Genomic DNA, 20,597 nt, shown 5'->3' with positions numbered 1-20,597 from the left:
TTTACAGGTGATTAAGAAGGCTAATGGGATGTTGTCCTTCATTGCTAGAGGGATGGAGTTTAAGACTAGGGAGGTTATGCTGCAATTGCATAAGGTGCGAGTGAGGCCACACCTGGAGTATCGTGTTCAGTTTTGGTCTCCTTACTTGAGAATGGACGTACTGGCACTGGAGGGTGTTCAGAGGAGATTCACTAAGTTAATCCCAGAGTTGAGGGGCTTGGATTACGAGGAGAGGTTGAGTAGACTGGGACTGTACTCGTTGGAATTTAGAAAGGTGCGGGGGGGATTTTATAGAAATATATAAAATTATGAAGGGAATAGATAGGGTAGATGCGGGGAGGTTGTTTCCACTGGTGGGTGAAAGCAGAACTCGGCACAGCCTCAAAATAAGGGGATGTAGATTTAGGACTGAGCTTAGAAGGAACTTCTTCACCCAAAGGGTTGTGAATCTATGGAATTCCCTGCCCAGTGAAGCAGTTGAGGCTCCTTCCTTGAATGTTTTCAAGATAAAGGTAGATAATTTTTTGAAGAATAAAGGATAAAGAGTTATGGTGTTCGGGCGGGAAAGTGGAGCTGAATCCACAAAAGATCAGCCATGATCTCATTGAATGGCGGAGCAGGCTCGAAGGGCCAGATGGCCGACTCTGCTCCTAGTTCTTATGTTCTTATGAGAAATTAACCACAGGAGATGAGCGGAGTGACCAAACCATGGTTAAAAATTGATTTGAGCAAAGTTCAACAAATGGTCCAACAGCCAGGAGACTCTTATTAACATACTATTCGGATTAGTTAAAAGCTGTGACTAGTGACCTGAAATCAGAACTTGAACAGAATTGTTGTGGGAATAGCAGGTGACGTCCTTTCAGATGTGCTTCACTCCAAGGAAGAGTTGAACCTGAAGAAGGCCATACAAATTGTCAGACAATCCAATATGCACGAATAACACTGATCCATTTTACAGGCAGAAGCAAGCCACAGTACAGAGCAAAACAAACTATCCAGCTAATGGTGCAGAAATACTCCAGACCAAGGGAAACAGTACACAAATTGACCACAAGAGGGCGGGCAACCACGTCAGCGCTGTGCAGACAAACAACCTCACGTGCGTGACCAATGCTCTGCAATTTCTGGACAGTTTTGAAACAGCATGGGACACGTGGAATGCTGCGCGCACACCTGAAACACCTAGATGGGTAGAGAATCTCAAGACAGTTCATGAGATACCACACTTGGGCTTTTCACAATAACTTCATTGCAGTGTAAATGTAAGCCTACTTGTGACAATAAAGATTATTAAGTGGAGATCCAACTGTGCTTCTATGATGAGATCAAATATCCTAGATTTTATTCCTGGAATGCGAACATCTCCATGAACGGTCACGTCACCAATTTGCTAAATTGGACACAGGAGCCAGTGTACAGTCCTGTCAGACTAGGAACCATGGTGAAGAGACTACTAGATACAGACAACATAGTATGGGCCTGGAGGAATTAAAGTTCTGGTGTCGGTGTGATTCCACAAATATCAAGTTATGGCGGCAAACAGATTTTTAAGTCATGCCTGTCAACCCGAACCAATCTTTTTTTTCCCCCAAGCGGAGGTGCTTGCATTTCCCTAAACAAACAGAATACATCAAAACCCTTGCCATCTATTATGCAGAACACAAAGTTCCCGGGTGGCATCGTGGTGCAGTGGTTAGCACTGCTGCATCACGGCGCCTAAGACCTGGGTTCCATCCCGGCCTCGCGTCACTGTCCGTGTGGAGTTTGCACATTCTCTCCACGTCGACGTTGGTTTCACCCCCACAACCCAAAGATCCAGCAGAGGGCAGAAGAGCGGAGATGCTGATTGGCTGTTGCGGGGGAAATTTGCATACGTGCATTGTGGTCATCCTAACTTGAAAGTGTACCTGAGAGAGACCCTACCTATTCAAGTGAGGACAAGCATCCAGCAGAGGGCAGTAGAGTGGAGCTGCTGATTGGCTGTTGTGGGGGGAATTTGCATACCTCTGTTGTGGTCACCTTAACTTGAAGGTGGAGCTGTTGTCAAGGGACACTTCAACCCAAAACACTTCTCCAGTGTTTCCCTCCCTACCCCCTCCTCTAACCAAAAAAAAGGCTCGAGGGCAGGTTTAAGTAGAAAGAAGTTGAACCGTGATGTCACAGCCTGCAGGTATGGGATTGGTTGGTGACTGGTAAGTAGCTTTTCTTTTATGTTCCCTCAGGTGTTATCGTGCAGGGCGCAGATGTTGCTGAGTGAGTGCTTGTTGAGAAGGGGAGTGAATAACAGGTAAGCTCTTTCTTTCTTTTTCTCTTTTTTTATCAAGAGGGGATGGCAGGGAAGGTAGTGGTAGTGCAATGTTCCTCCTGCAGAATGTTTGAGGTGAGGGACGCCGTCAGTGTCCCTGCTGATTTCATCTGTGGGAAGTGCACCTATCTCCAGCTCCGCAGAAACCGCGTTACGGAACTGGAGCTCGATGAACTTCGGATCATTCGGGAGGCAGAGGTGGTCATAGATAGAAGCTTCAGGGATGTAGTTACTCCGAAGAATAAAGATAGATGGGTGACGGTGAGAGGGGCTGGGAGGAAGCAGTCAGTACAGGGATCCCTGTGGTCGTTCCCCTTAGTAACAAGTATACCGCTTTGGATACTGTTGGGGGGGGGGGGGGGGAGACTTACCAGGGGTAAGCCATGGGGTACAGGTCTCTGGCACAGAGTCTGTCCCTGTTGCTCAGAAGGGAAGGGGGGAGAGGAGTAGAGCATTAGTCATTGGAGACTCCATAGTTAGGGGGATAGATAGGAGACTCACGGTTGGTGTGTTGCCTCTCAGGTGCCAGGGTGCGTGATGTCTCGGATCGTGTTTTCGGGATCCTTAAGGGGGAGGGGGAGCAGCCCCACGTTGTGATCCACATAGGTACCAATGACATAGGTAGGAAAAGGGATAGGGATGTAAGGCAGGAATTCAGGGAGCTACGGTGGAAACTTAGATCTACGACAAACAGAGTTATTATCTTTGGGTTGTTACCCGTGCCACATGATATCGAGACGAGGAATAGGGAGAGAGAGGAATTGAACACGTGGCTACAGGGATGGTGCAGGAGGGAGGGTTTCCGATTTCTGGATAATTGGGGCTCATTCTGGGGTCGGTGGGACCTCTACAAACAGGATGGTCTACACCTGAACCAGAGGGGTACCAATATCCTGGGGGGGAAATTTGCTAATGCTCTTCGGGAGGGTTTAAACTATTTCAGCAGGGGCTTGGGAACCTGAATTGTAGTACCAGTATACAGGGGGTTGAGAGTAGTGAGGTCATGAGTAAGGTTTCAAAATTGCAGGAGTGTACCGGCAGGCAGGCAGGGTGGTTTAAAGTGTGTGTCTTCTTCAATGCCAGGAGCATCGGGAATAAGGTGGGTGAACTTGCGGCATGGGTTGGTACCTGGGACTTTGATGTTGTGGCCATTTCGGAGACATGGATAGAGCAGGGACAGGAATGGTTGTTGCAGGTGCCGGGGTTTAGATATTTCAGTAAGCTCAGGGAAGGTGGTAAAAGAGGGGGAGGGGTGGCATTGTTAGTCAAGGACAATATTACGGTGGCAGAAAGGACGTTTGATGAGGACTCGTCTACTGAGGTAGTATGGGCTGAGGTTAGAAACAGGAAAGGAGAGGTCACCCTGTTAGGGGTTTTCTATAGGCCTCCGAAAAGTTCCAGAGATATAGAGGAAAGGATTGCAAAGATGATTCTGCATAGGAGCGAAAGCAACAGGATAGTTATTATGGGGGACTTTAACTTTCCAAATATTGACTGGATACGCTATAGTTCAAGTACTTTAGATGGGTCTGTTTTTGTCCAATGTGTGCAGGAGGGTTTCCTGACACAGTATGTAGATAGGCCGAGGGGCGAGGCCATATTGGATTTGGTACTGGGTAATGAACCAGGACAGGTGTTAGATTTGGAGGTAGGTGAGCACTTTGGTGATAGTGACCACAATTTGATTAAGTTTACTTTAGTGATGGAAAGGGATAGGCATATACCGCAGGGCAAGAGTTATATCTGGGGGAAAGGCAATTCTGATGCGATGAGGCAAGACTTCGGATGCATCCGATGGAGAGGAAAACTGCAGGCGATGGGCACAATGGAAATGTGGAGCTTGTTCAAGGAACAGCTACTGCGTGTCCTTGGTAAGTATGTACCTGTCAGGCAGGGAGGAAGTGGTCGAGCAAGGGAACCGTGGTTTACTAAAGCAGTCGAAACACTTGTCAAGAGGAAGAAGGAGGCTTATGTAAAGATGAGACATGAAGGTTCAGTTAGGGCTCTCAAGAGTTACAAGTTAGCTAGGAACGACCTAAAGAGAGAGCTAAGAAGAGCCAGGAGGGGACATGAGAAGTCTTTGGCAGGTAGGATCAAGGATAACCCTAAAGCTTTCTATAGATATGTCAGGAATAAACGTATGACTAGGGTAAGAGTAGGGCCAGTCAAGGACAGTAGTGGGAAGTTGTGCTTGGAGTCCGAGGAGATAGGAGAGGTGCTAAATGAATATTTTTCATCAGTATTCACACAGGAAAAAGACAATGTTGTAGAGGAGAATACTGAGATTCAGGCTACTAGACTAGAAGGGCTTGAGGTTCATAAGGAGGAGGTGTTAGCAATTCTGGGAAGTGTGAAAATAGATAAGTCCCCTGGGCCGGATGGCATTTATCCTAGGATTCTCTGGGATGCTAGGGAGGAGATTGCTGAGCCTTTGGCTTTGATCTTTAAGTCATCTTTGTCTACAGGAATAGTGCCAGAAGACGGAGGATAGCAAATGTTGTCCCCTTGTTCAAGAAGGGGAGTAGAGACAACCCCGTTAACTGTAGACCAGTGAGCCTTACTTCTGTTGTGGGCAAAATCTTGGAAAGGTTTATAAGAGAGAGGGTGTATATTCAAGGGCAGCACGGTAGCATTGTGGATAGCACAATTGCTTCACAGCTCCAGGGTCCCAGGTTCGATTCCGGCTTGGGTCACTCTCTGTGCGGAGTCTGCACATCCTCCCCGTGTGTGCGTGAGTTTCCTCCGGGTGCTCCGGTTTCCTCCCAGTCCAAAGATGTGCAGGTTAGGTGGATTGGCCATGTTAAATTGCCCTTAGTGTCCAAAATTGCCCTTAGTGTTGGGTGGGGTTACTGGGTTATGGGGATGGGGTGGAGATGTTGACCTTGGGTAAGGTGCTCTTTCCAAGAGCCGGTGCCGACTCGATGGGCCGAAAGGCCTCCTTCTGCACTGTAAATTCTATGAATCTGGAAAGGAATAATTTGATTAGAGATAGTCAACACGGTTTTGTGACGGGTAGGTCGTGCCTCACAAACCTTATTGAGTTCTTTGAGAAGGTGACCAAACAACTGGATGAGGGTAAAGCAGTTGATGTGGTGTATATGGATTTCAGTAAAGCGTTTGATAAGGTTCCCCATGGTAGGCTACTGCAGAAAATACGGAGGCATGGGATTCAGGGTGATTTAGCAGTTTGGATCAGAAATTGGCTAGCTGGAAGAAGACAAAGGGTGGTGGTTGATGGGAAATGTTCAGACTGAAGTCCAGTTACTAGTGGTGTATCACAAGGATCTGTTTTGGGGCCACTGCTGTTTGTCATTTTTATAAATGACCTGGAGGAGGGCGTAGAAGGATGGGTGAGTAAATTTGCAGGTGACACTAAAGTCGGTGGAGTTGTGGACAGTGCAGAAGGATGTTACAAGTTACAGAGGGACATAGATAAGCTGCAACGCTGGGCTGAAAGGTGGCAAATGGAGTTTAATGCAGAAAAGTGTGAGGCGATTCATTTTGGAAGGAATAACAGGAAGACAGAGTACTGGGCTAATGGTAAGATTCTTGGCAGTGTGGATGAGCAGAGATCTCGGTGTCCATGTACATAGATCCCTGAAGGTTGTCACCCAGGTTGAGAGGGTTATTAAGAAGGCGTACGGTGTGTTAGCTTTTATTGGTAGAGGGATTGAGTTTCGGAGCCATGAGGTCATGTTGCAGCTGTAAAAAAACTCTGGTGTGGCCGCATTTGGAGTATTGCGTGCAATTCTGGTCGCCGCATTATAGGAAGGATGTGGAAGCATTAGAAAGGGTGCAGAGGAGATTTACCAGAATGTTGCCTGGTATGGAGGGAAGATCCTATGAGGTAAGGCTGAGGGACTGGAGGCTGTTTTCGTTAGAGAGAAGGTTAAGAGGTGACTTAATTGAGGCATACAAGATAATCAGAGGATTGGATAGGGTGGACAGCGAGAGCCTTTTTCCTCGGATGGTGATGTCTAGCACGAGGGGACATAGCTTTAAATTGAGGGGAGATAGATATAGGACAGATGTCAGAGGTAGGTTCTTTACTCCGAGAGTAGTAAGGGCGTGGAATGCCCTGCCTGCAACAGTAGTGGACTCGGCAACACTAAGGGCATTCAAATGGTCATTGGATAGACATATGGAAGATAAGGGAATAGTGTAGATGGGCTTTACAGTGGTTTCACAGGTCGGCACAACATCGAGGGCCGAAGGGCCTGAACTGCGCTGTAATGTTCTATGTTCTATGCAGGATAGGTAGACTGGCCACGCTAAATTCCCCCTTAATTGGGAAAGAAAAAAGAATTGGGTATTCTAAATTTAAAAAAAGAATAGCAAGTTCCCCTTCGGCCCAACAGGAAAGAACCTCTCTATTGGAACTTCAGCTCAGAATTGACTTCACCCTTGCCAGAGCCAGCTTGTTAATTTCTTTGCAGGTGGCAGGAGCTCCTCATTGGTCAGAACAGTTAACCACTCAAATAGTTACCACGATGCCTTGAGTGGACAACAACCAAGTGAATAACCAGCAGCTGCAGGACAAGCCCAAATCTCAGGCTCCAATGGTTGCTGCCACAATACCCCTAAACACCACGGCACAGACATTACTACCTCCAGCCAATGCACCAAAATACAAAATGATGCTGGAACAAAGAAGCAGCCATCAACTTGACAAAGGCAAAGGCTAGGAATCCTATGGCGAGTATCTCACCTCCTAACCCCCCCAAAAGCCTATCCATCATCGACAAGGCACAAGTCAGGAGTATAATGGCATACTCTCCACTTGCCTGGATGAGTGCAGCTCCAACAACACTCGAAGCTGGACACCATACAAGACAAAGCAGCCACATGATTGCTCCCCCTTCCACAAACATTCAAACTCTCCACCACAGACATACAGTGGCAGCCGTGTGCATCATCTACAAGATGCACTGCAGTAACTCACCAAGGTTCCTTTAACACCTTCCAAACCCACGACCACTACCATCTGGAAGGACATGAGCAGCAGATACACGGGAAGCGCACCTACTGGAGGTTCCCCTCCAAGTTACTCACCACCCTGACTTGGAAATATATCGCCTTTCCTTCGATGTTGCTGGGACAAAATCCTGGAACTCCCTCCCCAATAGCACCTTGGGTGTATCTACACCTCAAGGACTGCAGCAGTTCAAGCAGACAACTCACCACCATCTTAAGGGCAACTGGGAATGGGCAATAAATGCTGGCCTAACCAGTGACCCCTAAATCCCTGAGAAGCACACCAAGGAGAACAACGTCATCGAAAGAGCCAAACTGTAAGGTGAGCCCTTCAATGCAATACATCTGCACAATGGAGAGAGTCACCTTCAGCTTCCACAAAGATAATGGCGCACCACACACAAAAAACACTGGGTTTGCACCAAAAATGAACAGAGTAAATTCTATCTGAAAGGAATGAGATAAGTATTTAAAAATAAATTTAGAGTACCCAATTTGTTTATTCCAATTAAGGGGCAATTTAGCGTGGCCAATCCACCTAGCCTGCACATCTTTGGGTTGTGGGGCAAAACCCACGCAAACACAGGGAGAATGTGCAAACTCCACATGGATAGTGACCCAGAGCCAGGATCGAACCTGGGACCTCGGTGCCGGGAGGCAGAAATGCTAACCACTGTGCAGCCCCCAGGAATGAGATAAGCTAATTGCGCAAGTCAGAATGATGTGCAACTTGAAGGCAGACCAAGTGGGGAGTTGACAAAGAGCAGTTCAATTTGAAGGGAAAAAAGAGAAGTCGAAACGACAATCAAGGGCCAGAAAGACAACGTCCAAAGCAACCTCCGAATTCCAAGGTTCATTGAAATCAACTTCTCAAAATCAACCAAAATCACCAAGATCTGAAAGAATCAACAAGCCTCCAGACCACTAGAGTCTGAAGACAGACTAGTCGCTTGGATCAGACCCAGTGTATAGTTATGTGTCATAAATAGACAATTAATGTTGAACAATAAGACTTCGAAACTCATAATGAGAGCAACTGGACATACAACGAACAACAACCATATCGTCTTCCTCTACTGAAATAGGTTGCAGCTCAGGATGCCTGTCCTTCGATGACATCCACAAGACAATTAGGCTTTGATGGACATGTATTTTTATTGACGTTAGAGATTTGAGCAGTGGACCATACATGAAATATTAATTCACATTCTCATTCTCTACCAATTTTTGATTCTTAAGCAAGCCAAGGACGAGACTGGAAATAAATGGCAGTTCGACCATCGGCGAGTAATGCACTATGGGAGGGGTAATCGTAGTGTGACTTGAGCATGCTTACGAGAGCTGAAAAACACAACCTGAAGGACGAAAGGGGCAGGGTTTCTTTGAAACCCATTGCCACGCTAGGTGATCAGCTTTGCTATTTGAATAGACATGTTTAGATCAAATCTTGGACAACTCAAATAGCTTCACAATTCGTCTTCCCACAGAATTGTGCTGCGGGATTGCTGATGATTTTCTTTTTAAAGAAAGCAAAAAGCAGAGTAATTACATTACAGTTGGAGACTCAATTCCCTTAACAGTAAATATGTTGATGCAAAATCATACAGAATTAACAAAGTTAGTGAAAAAAAAATTCATCTGATTCAGATTGGATTAGCTAATAGTTAAAATTACGAGGTGTGGTACTAAACACAGCAGTCTCTGAAGGCAGGAAAAATTGATCAACAGCACTGGTGCTTGAAAAATTTGGCTTGGTCTTCCCTTGCTGAAAATTACATCACCACAGGCAGCAACACAAACAGTGCCCTCGCCCTTCTTTCCACTAAGTAGGTGAACATCGGTCAGGTCCTCTTATTTGTTTTGGCAACTGAGCAGTTGGAATGAGGAAAAAGGCAAGGCTCAAAGATAAAGAAGGTGGGCGTGGGAGGGGAGAGACATGAAAACACATTTGGCAACAATAGCTCTTTGTTACTGCAAGGCCCAGAGGGAGCAAGTAGATCTTCCTCCCAAGTTTCGGTGTGTAAAAAAAAAATCAGCTCGTCAAAATCCACAATGCCCCACCTGGATAACAATGGCTTAACATGGCATTGTAACAGGCTACCAGCGTGCTAAATAACCAGAGTAATAACAGTGAGCTAGTTATGCTTCATCAGTGCACTTAAAACAGCCTGATAAAATTGCTTCCTTTCAATTAAAATAAATTATGGGAGGTTCCCCCTCTTTCTCTCCCAAAGGCCCCAAATTACACTGGGGTCAATTCCACAGATACCATCCACCTTCTGACACTTGACCCAAGAAACTACATTTCAAAGGTGACCCTAAACCAGTCTTGTACAAACTGTAGCTTACAGGACATACATCAAAGCATCAGCAACTCAACTTAGTTGATTTGAATTTCTTCATTTGCTGATTTGGATTTTGAGGGTTCAGGGATTTCTATATGTTAGATGGCTGGTTTTGTAGTGATATGGGTTCTTTCCATGTCTCAATGAGATTGTGAGACTTTGTTGCTAACTTTCCGGTTGGTTCAATTGCTCTGTTTCATTACCTTTGCTCTCGAGTCGCCAGGTATCTTTATGATACCGCCACGAGGTTCAAGTCCAAGTAATGATCAAAAACTCAATACATCGATTAGCAAGATTCAAATCAAAGCACATTTATTATACACAGTAATCGCTACTCATGCACAAATTCTACGTCTAAGCTACTTCTACAACTAACAGGCCTATACGTAACTTCGGACTGGCCCACCAGGTCAGGGGAATAAATGGCCTTTCGTTCGGGTTCTGAGTCTGCGGGATTCCAAGTTGGTACGGATTGGTAGGTAGGAGCGCCCATCTCGTAGCGAGCGTTGAATTGAAACTTACTTCTTTCGGCGGTCACTGCACCGGTCACGGTTGGTTCGCGTTGCTGGGTGACCCGGGCAGGATGAAGAGAGCGGGTTGAACTTGGGGGCTTAACTTTATAGTCCCCAGGGGCTTCCCGCCTTTCAGGGTGGACCCTGTACCTGGTTCTAGGTGATTGGACTTTGTTCCAATCGCTTGGTTCGATTTCTCCAATACTGGAGCGGTTCCCTGATCGATGGGCGGTCTTGAGGTATTCGTTAACCTCTTTTGTGTTGGCTCCTGCTGGCGCTGGGGAGTCTGGCTTAGTTTTGTGAGTCTAAAATGTTGTTGTTGTTCCCGGGGATTGCTCATTAGTATGTAGATGGCTGCTACATTATTATGCTGATGGTCGCTGGTATCAATGCTGTCTGGCCTTTTGCAGAGTTAAATACACAGCAAACCTGCACCTGCTGGTTTCTGTCTGTGTTGGCTGAATTTCCCATCAGCCTTTGCCGTTCGCCATTTTAAATTGGGAGTTGGCCAAGTTAGGTGGCTACAACTTGGATGTTAACACAAACAGTTTATTGTTAATCCCCAGGTTACTGTCATGCATGATGCTGCTCGGGGCAGCACGGTGACGCAGTGGGTTAGCCCTGCAGCCTCACGGCGCCGAGGTCCCAGGTTCGATCCCGGCTCTGGGTCACTGTCCGTGTGGAGTTTGCACATGCTCCCCTTGTTTGCGTGTGTTTCACCCCACAACCCAAAGATGTGCAGGGCAGGTGGATTGGCCACGCTAAATTGCCCCCTAATTGGAAAAAATGAATTGGGTACTCTAAATTTATAGAAAGAAAGAAAAATGCATGCTGCTGCTTTTTCAGGCTTCTAGGCTTTCTCTCCTAGTCTATTACCATGTGACTCTGTACAGCATACCATGAGCGGTGCTATTCTCCAGTCCGATGTTCACTCTGGTTCTCCTGAGCACCTTTACACAAGAGCAGCATGCACATAATATCACAACAGGTTTGGTTTCGCACTTCTCCCAAAGAGTCAACTTAAGCACTATGCATTGACCATTTTTGGTCACATGGTCATCAAGTTCCAGTCTGTATTAGGCTGAAGAATCAAAATTATACAAATAGATAGTGGAAACGAGAATTAAAATTTGTTATCCACTTCACAAGCCTCCAAAACTCAAAGACAAAAAGGTTTAAACATCCTTGGCTTGGACAGTGACCATTAGGAGGTTGTTCAACGAACCACGACAAGTAAAACTGGTAATTTTACTTTTCAGGAAACTAGATAGGGCAAGTTAGATTTGGAAAAATATAACAAATAATTTGGGATCTATGTACCCTTAATTTTATACAGAATGACACGGTAAGTCACATCCAGGATCAGAGAAGCTGTTGCTCCAAATTTAGTGTAATTTGGACATGGTTGCAACAATGCTAAACAAAACCTGAAGGACTAAAGGGACAGGGTTTCCTTGGAAGCCACTATCTCTCTGGGGGATGAACTTAACCATGTGAAGGATCACTTTGCCATGTGAAGGATCACTTTGCCATATGAAGGATCACTTTGCCGTATGAAGGATCACTTTGCCGTAGGAAGGAACAGTTATGGTTATTCAAGTCAGCACCTTACCATGCATCATGAAATGCATAGCTATGCTGTACATCACTTCCAGGAAGACGTCATGAAGCATCCTACTTACAATATCAAACTAAACCACAAACTGATACTGCCGTACGAATCAAAAAGATCTCAAAGCCATTACATAAATAAACTGAAGACATTATATTTCAACAAGGCAAGGTAAGCGCGCACATTAAAAATATCTGAGGGGCAGCACGGCGGCGCAGTGGGTTAGCCCTGCAGCCTCATGGCGCCGGCTCTGGGTCCCTGTCCGTGTGGAGTTTGCACATTCTCCCTGTGTTTGCGTGGGTTTCGCCCCCACAACCCAAAAATGTGCAGGCTAGGTGGATTGGCCACGCTAAATTGCCCCTTAATTGGGAAAAAATGAATTGGGTACTCTAAAAAAAATTTTTTTAAATCATCTGAGAGTTTGCACATTCTCTCCGTGTTTGCGTGGGTTTCGCCCCCACAACCTAAAAAGATGTGCAAGGTAGGTGGATTGAACTTGCTAAATTGCCCCTTAATTGGAAAAAGAAATGAATTGGGTACGCTAAATTTATTTTAAAAAAATATATCATCCACTGCTAACTGCAGCGGAAGATGACTAATAAGCTGATTATGATCAAGTTCACTTGTTGATAAAGTTCACTTGTCAAGTAAATAAAGTTCACTTGTCGAGTAAATTAAGTCAATGAAGTGCAGTAAAATAAATCATATGACATACAACTGATAATGAACATAGTTTTAGACCAGCATATTGTGCCATATCGTCAATTCAGCTAGCGCACAGAAAAATAACTTGGCAGTATCCACCCAGAGAATAAAATGCAATTTGTTTTTGCACTTAAATGAATGTTGCCCCTAAATTTCCTCTCAGTGAAATAGCAGAAAGCTGGTTTGTCTCCCAGGGTGGGAATTGAAGCATCATTCAGAATGGAGGTGTTGGTGAATAAAAGACAACAAACATTTGCCCAAGAATTCCATTTTCAAAAACTGCCTCCCTCAACCTCATCAGAATATAAAGTGCTGTTTTCACCTCTGCACAGCTAAAATGGTTTCAACTTTGAATAATTGTTGTTATCCTAATACCTTAATGGAAGTTTGGCGAATACAATAAAATAAGTAAACTCACATTTGTGTGTTGCAGATTGTCATTGTCTATGACAAGTCTAAAGCACTTGTGATGCACCCACTCATTATCCGTCTTAGCAACTGTTGCCTCTGATGTAATAAGGTAAACATCAACTCAACAGTTATACTTGAATGGGTTTGCTGATCCACCTTATGTTAATGATCCACATTCAATGTGTAATCTTTGGTATTACACAGCAACAGGATAGCATTGACAAATACAAGGTTGGCCAATTACTAATTTTTAGAATGCAACTTAGTTATCATTCTGCTTGGGGCATCTTACCTCACACACAACTAACAATAATAATCTTAGTGTCACAAGTAGGCTTACGTTAACACTGCAATGAAGTTACTGCGGAAAACCCCTCGTCGCCACACTCCGGTGCCTGTTCAGGTGCACAGAGAGAGAATTTTGCATGTCCAATTCAACAACAGCAGCTTTTTCAGACTTGTGGGAGGAAACCGGAGACCGGGAGGAAACCCTCGCAGACACGGAGAGAATGTGCAGACTCTGCATAGGCAGTGACCCAAGCCAGGAATCGAACCCAGGACCCTGGCGCTGTGACGCAACAGTGCTGACCACTCTGCTACCGTGCCACCTACTCACAAAAGTTCCTTCAGCAGCTCATTCTGAATCCACAATCTCCATCAGCCAGAACGACAAACACAGTAGGGATGTGTGAACACCACCACCTGCAAGTTTCCCTCCAAGCCACACACCATCCTGACATAGAACTGGAACACGTTCCTTCACTGGTGTTATCAAAATCCTGGAACTCCCACCCTAACAGCACCAAAGGTATACTTGCACCAACTGGATTGCAGCGGTTCAAGAAGGTAGCTGACCACCACCTTCTCATGGGTAATTAGGGATGGGTGCTGTCCTAGTCAGCAAGGCCCAAGTCCTGTGAAAGAAAGAAAAAATCGTACCTAGTCATTATCACATTGCTATTTGTGGGTGCTTGCTGTGCACCAATTGGCTGCCACATTCCCACATTACAACAATGACCAATTTTCAAAAAGTACATTGGTAGCTGTTAAGTGCTTTGGGACGTCTTTGAGGTGTTATATAAATCCAAGAATTTCTTCCAATTACAGTTACCACGTTAACAATCAATGATTTACACAAAAAAACAGTTCACTTACTCATTGGCATTTCTTTATTTAACAGCAACTTCCTCTGTTCTTGTTCACTGTCATTTGAACTTTGTGTTTATTGAGTAATCGAGTCAAGTTTACACGTCAAAAAATCCTTTCCCGAATTTAAAATACTGCAAGGATGTTCTTGAGGCCGGGAGCTTTATGTTAATGCCTGCCAACCCCACATTAGACGTCAGGAGCAAGCAAACATCAGTGTTTTTCCTCAGTTCTCAATTGCTAATAAAATTAACTTGCTGAGTTGTTTGGTAGTACAGAACTGGAGTACTGCTGAAAAACTACATTTTGTTGAAAAGTTTTGTCTTGAACTCAACGGAATATCAATGTCAGGGGAAATAACAAGTTTATACTGTATGAGAAGAGAGTGATGATTGGTTGGGAAGTGGATTTTGATTGTTTGAGTTAAGGGTGGGATCAGGTCAGAAACTGGTGTCAGGTCAGCTGGGTGGGAGAGTTGGGTCTGGGGGTGGAAGGCCAATCTTGTCCCATCACCTAGGAGGTTTTGAATCCTTGAGCTTTTTCTGAGTAACTAGCTATTAGTCTCAGCCCGGCAAACCCATGCAAAATTTGTGATTTCGTCACATTTTCAGTTGGTTTACAAAGCAGGGTAATTGCCCAGAGGAAGTTAGCACTTCTGGGAAATTGCCATGTAAATACTTACCTGTGAAGCTCTAAGACAGATCTTCCCCGCCCCCATTGGGACACCGGGGAGCTCTGGGGTTATTGGCCATTAATACAAAAGGTGTTGGTCTTTGCAGGCAGAAAGGGCATGCACACACATTGCGCCGGTTTCAACTGAACAAAACAAGTGATGGCCATTCACTGCTTCATTCCTCAGGTAATACATTGACCAGACTAAAGCTGCCTGGTTTAAATTTTCAAACAATGCTTGGCAGTTAACTATCAGTCACTATTAACTGGTGCATTCTCCATGGCAAAGCATCGACCAGAGTCCACTTGCCAACCACTCAGCATGCCCTTCTCACACAGTATAAAATTGCTGTTTCCCCTGACATCGGTATTTTTCAATGGTCCTGATGAATGCAAGATTAAAAGTTTCAACCAAATGTCTTTTTTCAGCAACGCTGACAAAAATGTGAAATTTAGTTTGAAAAAAAAGTATAATACACTGGACATCAATATTCAAAATTTGGTACTTCACAAAACTAAACAGGTGAAGGTTTCCCATGCACTGCACACAGTAGCAAATTAACCAACCAACAGTAGCAAATACACAATTGATATATGTTAGAGTATTATTATGCAGCTTAATACTTAAATCCAATGATGTTATCAGTAAGTGCTGTGACGTCATTAGTTATTGTTACCTGTGTATATTCACAGTGAACTGCCGTTTGTTCGAATTCAATTGTGCTTCTGTTATTTTGATGTTGAACTAGCTGCTCCCATTTGAGTCCATACTGTATTTTAAACTTTGTTATTTTTATATATTACAAAAGATTAACTTGTAACATGTTTCCGACTACCTTTTTGTGGTCAAGTTACCGCATCGTTTTGGCGATGAGAATAAAAAAATTGGAGTTTCAGCACTTCAATACGAAGCTTGGTTATGTTGTTTTAAAAAAAAAAATTTAGAGTACTCAATTCATTTTTCCAATTAAGGAGCAATTTAGCGTGGCCAATCCACCTGCCCTGCACATTTTTGGGTTGTGGGGGCGAAACCCACGCGGACACTGGGAGAATGTGCAAACTCCACCCGGACAGTGACCCAAAGCCATTATCGAACCTGGGACCTCGGCGCCGTGAGGCAGCAGTGCTAACCATTGTGCTACCGTGCTGCCCAAAAGCTTGGCTATGTTTACCAACAGAAGACAAGTTTGATGCACCAAGACTACGTTTGGGTAAATAACAAGAACTAGACTGAATATGTGGAAAGGTTGGAACATTTTTCTTAGCAAACAGGATCACAGATGAGGCTAGAAAAGGTGTTCAATTTTCCTGAGTGTAAAACTTACAAGCTCGTGAAAAATTTAACTATACCACAGAAACAGGAAGACATTTAATTTGCAGATTTAGTTACACTGGATCAGAATCACCACAATCCTAAGCCCTCAGTAACTGTACAACATTTCAAATTCCATAGTCAATTTTGGAAGATGGGACAGTCTGTAGCTACCATTGTTGACGAATTGCAGCAGCACTCTAAACATTGTGAGTTTGGGAGACATGTCTCCGGGCAGACTCGCTTGCGGCATTAACAAGGATTGCATTCAGGGGCGTTTGCTGGGAGAACTCTCATTTTTAAAGAAAGTTTAGAAATTTTTCAGGGCATGGAAATAAATGGCTGCCAATAATAAGAAAGATAAATCAGGCCAATGGTGGTGCGCAGGTGGGTATAATGCATCAAGTAAAGAATCTGCAAGTAAAAAGGTGAGGACAGTGGAGTGCTTTAGGTGTGCAGTGCCACACTATGCGAACCACTGCAAGTTTATGGACGCTTTGTCACCAGTGCAACAAAAGGGGGCAATTAGCAAAGAAATATCAGGGTGCCAAGCAAAATTAGAAGGCTGAGCAGAGAATTTCAAATGCAAAGAAGCTTCAGTCAATTGCGTATGGCTTGGAAAACTAAAACCAGGCAGAGGAGCACAATTACGACAAGTTTAATATGAGCGAGGGGCATGCAGAGCCTTTTTATGCTGCAGTGGAGGTCGATCTGAGTCAAACATCCCCGTTTGACTCAGTCTTGCCTTCAAAGATTTCCGTCTCATCTCCTGTGAGGACTGCCACCAACATCTTGCCGTGGAGGAGGTTGACGAATTTCTCTGGACAGCCGGCCTTTGACAGGCTCTTCCATACTGATTTATGATGTTGTAAGTGTAACATAAGCGGCTTCCTTGTGGTGCACTTGACAAAGGAAGGTTCAGACGTGGAGATAACTTCAACACGTTTATTAAACTATTTACACTGCTATTACTCGGGTTCGACACTACTGCTAATCCTACTATAGCTACCCAGACTGACTAAACAGTTGCTGCAATCCACGTGGTGGGTGTAATATTGAATCAACCCTGTGTCTGTACTCACTGACTGTCTCCACTGGGTTGGTGTAATGCCCTCTTGTGGTCGTGTCACCTCTGTGTGTATCGTCAATGTCCATTGGTCATGTCCTATCTAACTGATCTATTGGTTGAGTGTGTGTGTGTGTGTGATGTCTCTTGTGCTCCCTCTAGTGTCTCGCTAGCCTACATGCATTTACATTGATGCACATCACCACACATAGCACCTACTGACTGACAGAGCCAAAAGCCTTGATCAGACCGATGAAAGCCATGTATAGTGATTGATGTTGCTCCCGGCATTCCTCTTGACAAAGAACAATACAACACAGGAACATGCCGAGGAACTCTTCACCAGAGAGCAGTGGAGGCAAGGTCATTCAATATTTTTAAAAAATATATTTTAATAAATTTAGAGTACCCAATTAATTTTTCCCAATTAAGGTGCAATTTAGTGCGGCCAATTCACCTAACCTGCACATCTTTGGGTTGTGGGGACGAAACCCACGCAAACACGGGGAGAATGTGCAAACTCCACACGGACAGTGACCTACAGCCGGGATCAAACTTGGGACCTCGGCACCGTGAGGCAGCAGCAGCACCACCATGCTGCCCAAAGAGCTATGTTTTAAGGAGTTGTTCAAAAGGACTGTCGCTAAAAGGACGATGTGTACAGCAGGGAATTACAGATTAGGTACCGTGATTGAAATAGGCAATGCTCAAAAGGTCAGAATTGGAAGAGTGCAGATACCTTTAGAGGTTGTCACGTTGGACGAGATTACAGAAGTAGGCTCGAGATTATGAAGGGATTTGAAAACAAGAATGAGTAATTTTTAAAAATGAGGCATTAAAGGGTGTTAATGCAAATCAGTGAGCAGAGGGTGACAGGTGAACAGGACTTGTGTACTTTAGCACATGGGCCACAGAGTTTTGGATGACGTCGGGCATATCATAGAATTTACAGTACAGAAGGAGGACATTCGACCCATTGAGTCCGCACCGGCATCCGTAAAGAACACCCTACTTAAGCCCACACCTCCACACTATCCCCACCTAACCTTTTTGGACGCGAAGGGCAATTTAGCATGGCCAATCCACCTAAGGTGCACATCTTTGGACATATGGAAGGTAGAATGTGGCAGGTCAGTAGGAGTGCTTTGGAATACTACAGAGAGGCAACAGAGGCATGGAAGAGAGTTTCAACAGCCGATGAATCAAGGCAGAGACAGACTCAGGAAGTGTTCCCTAGGTGGAAACAGGATGTCTTACTGAGGATGCAGCGTAAGAAGTTCAGCCCGGGGTCAAACATAAGTGGAAGGTTATGAATGATCTTGTTGAGTCTCAGATGTTTGTGTAGGAAGGATGGGTTTACTGGGATGGATTTCGTGATTAGTGATTATATTACCCTTTCTAGGAAATTAAAAATGGAAATCGTCTTGCATCAAAAAATGTTTTATAACTGAAAAAGTAAATTATATTTTCTACTGGTTGGAATAGAAGCGGTTCAGACTGAACTACGAAATTCATAGGTCACATTTATGTGGTGATTCTGGGAGAATATAAGGTATAGCTAGAGAAGATTAAGGCGAAGTGGGAAGAAGAATTGGGGGAGGATATTGAGGAGGGGTCATGGTGTGAGTTGGTCCGGAGGGTAAATGCCTCAACTTCGCGTGCGAGGTTGGGGCTGATACAGAAGGTGGCGTATAAGGCGAGGATGAGTCGACTTTTTATGGGGGGGGGGGGCGGGGGTGGAGGATGTTTGTGAACGGTGTGGGGGGCCCCACTAATCACGTTCATATGTTTTGGTCCTGTCCAAAACTGGAGGGGTATTGGAGTGAGGTCTTTAAGGTAATCTCAAAGGTGGTGCACGCGAGATTCAAACCGGATCCCCGAGAAGCAGTATTCAGGGTGTCGGATCGGCCGGGGTTGGAGCGGGTATGGCGGCAGATGTCTTGGCCTTTGCCTCGCTAATCGCCCAAAGGCAGATTCTGTTCGGGTGGAGATCGGCTTCTTTCTCCGCCCTGTGCCTTGGCGTGACGGGACGGGACGGGGGGGGGGGGGGGGGGGGGGGGGGGGGGGGGGGGGGGGGGGGGGTCTGCTGGAGTTCTTATCGCTCGAGAAAATAAAGTTAGAGTTGAGGGGGAGGATGGAAGGGTTCGACAACTCATAGGCCTTGTTCATCATGCATTTTCATGAATCGGATGACATCGAACATTGGAGGGGGTCGGAAGGGGGGGGGTGGAATGCATAAGTTATTAATGATTCTTTTTCATTGGTGTTTTGTATTCAAAATGTTGGGAGCTGTTTGAGGGTGGGTGTGATGAGGGGTTTGGTGGCTAGCGGATTGTCATTGTATTTGTTGATTATCTGTTGTTGTATATTTTGATGAAAATGTGAAAAAGGAGAATAAAAATATTATAAAAAAAGAAATTCATAGATCACAAAAACCCTGCAGCGTAGAAGATGGCCATTTGGACATTGTGTCTGCACCAACCATTTAAAAGAGCACCCTACCCAGATCCCTGGCTTATCCCCGTAACCCCAAATAACCCATTGGATACTGAGGGGCAGTTTAGCGAGTGGCCAATCCACCTAACCTGCACATCTTTGGACTAAGAGGGGAAAGGATTATCATTAGATTGTCATAGAATTTACAGGAGGGTGGTGGGGAGGGAGCGAGTCGGGGTGTTGGTGGAGGGGGGCCCAGTAAGGCACTGCCTAAACTATCCATGGAGGCACAATAACAAAAGAACCTTCAATTATGATGTGCCAGATTATGGGAGTCCCCCAGAGGGGGTGAGGGGAGACACAGTGTCAAGCACGAGTGAGCCCTGCAACCCACTGCAGAGAGCCTCTTGTGCACCCTCCGCTTCAGACACTGGGTGGCCGGGCCTGGTCCTCCACCACACTGAGTGCGGCGGGCGACATGGGCCCATCAACCAACCCAGGGCCTGCATTGATCCCGCCACCGGGGTCATCGACAGGCGGGATCTCCTCAGGCTCCTCCCAGGGTCCTGGACCAGCGAGAGGCGGTAGTGCAGATTGGCCACGCTAAATTGCACCTTAATTGGAAAAAATGAATTGGGAACTCTAAATTTATTTTACAAAACAGATTATCTGATATAGCTGTTTGCAGGAATTTGCTGTTTGCAGGAATTTGCTGTGGACAAATTGGCTGCTGTTTTCTTCATTTATGTCAGAGACAACACATCAAAAATACTTCATTGGCTACAGAGCACTTTGGGTTGTCCTGTGGGCATTCAAGGCCTTACATAAATTCAAGCTTTTCTTACTTTAAAGCTATTAACTTGCATGAGGTTGGGGTTCCTCATCCAGCCTGTCTGTGAAACAGTTTATGCTAGTGGTGTTGTAACTTCTGCAAATGGAATTATCAGTAGCAGACCTATCACAACACTGGATCATAATAGTTGACCCAATTGATGGCTTAGTACTGATAATACCTGTTGGCTGTTCTGGCTGAATTGGTCCACTGTTAGTTTCATGGCTCACTTGCGGCCTCTGGTGGTGCAACTCACAACATTATAA

General features: G+C 45.1%; 1 protein-coding gene across 6 annotated transcripts in view; it reads right to left on the bottom strand.

The window, feature by feature from the left end:
• The window catches only part of net1 (neuroepithelial cell transforming 1), a 226,080-nt gene that overhangs the window by 162,290 nt on the left and 43,193 nt on the right, over window positions 1–20,597 (bottom strand). For 2 of the 6 annotated variants that reach the window (XM_072471090.1, XM_072471091.1), the window contains exon 1: window positions 12,875–12,912. The exons of the other annotated variants lie outside the window; for them this stretch is intronic. In XM_072471090.1, the coding sequence (XP_072327191.1) occupies window positions 12,875–12,897 (23 nt within the window). In that variant the 5' untranslated portion in view covers window positions 12,898–12,912. Of the gene's footprint in view, window positions 1–12,874; window positions 12,913–20,597 lie in introns of those variants that run through there. 6 annotated transcript variants of the gene reach the window in all.

The sequence above is a fragment of the Scyliorhinus torazame genome, chromosome 13, assembly GCF_047496885.1.
Source record: "Scyliorhinus torazame isolate Kashiwa2021f chromosome 13, sScyTor2.1, whole genome shotgun sequence".
NCBI classification, from domain to species: domain Eukaryota; kingdom Metazoa; phylum Chordata; class Chondrichthyes; order Carcharhiniformes; family Scyliorhinidae; genus Scyliorhinus; species Scyliorhinus torazame.
This window is presented reverse-complemented; position numbering and strand designations above follow the sequence as displayed.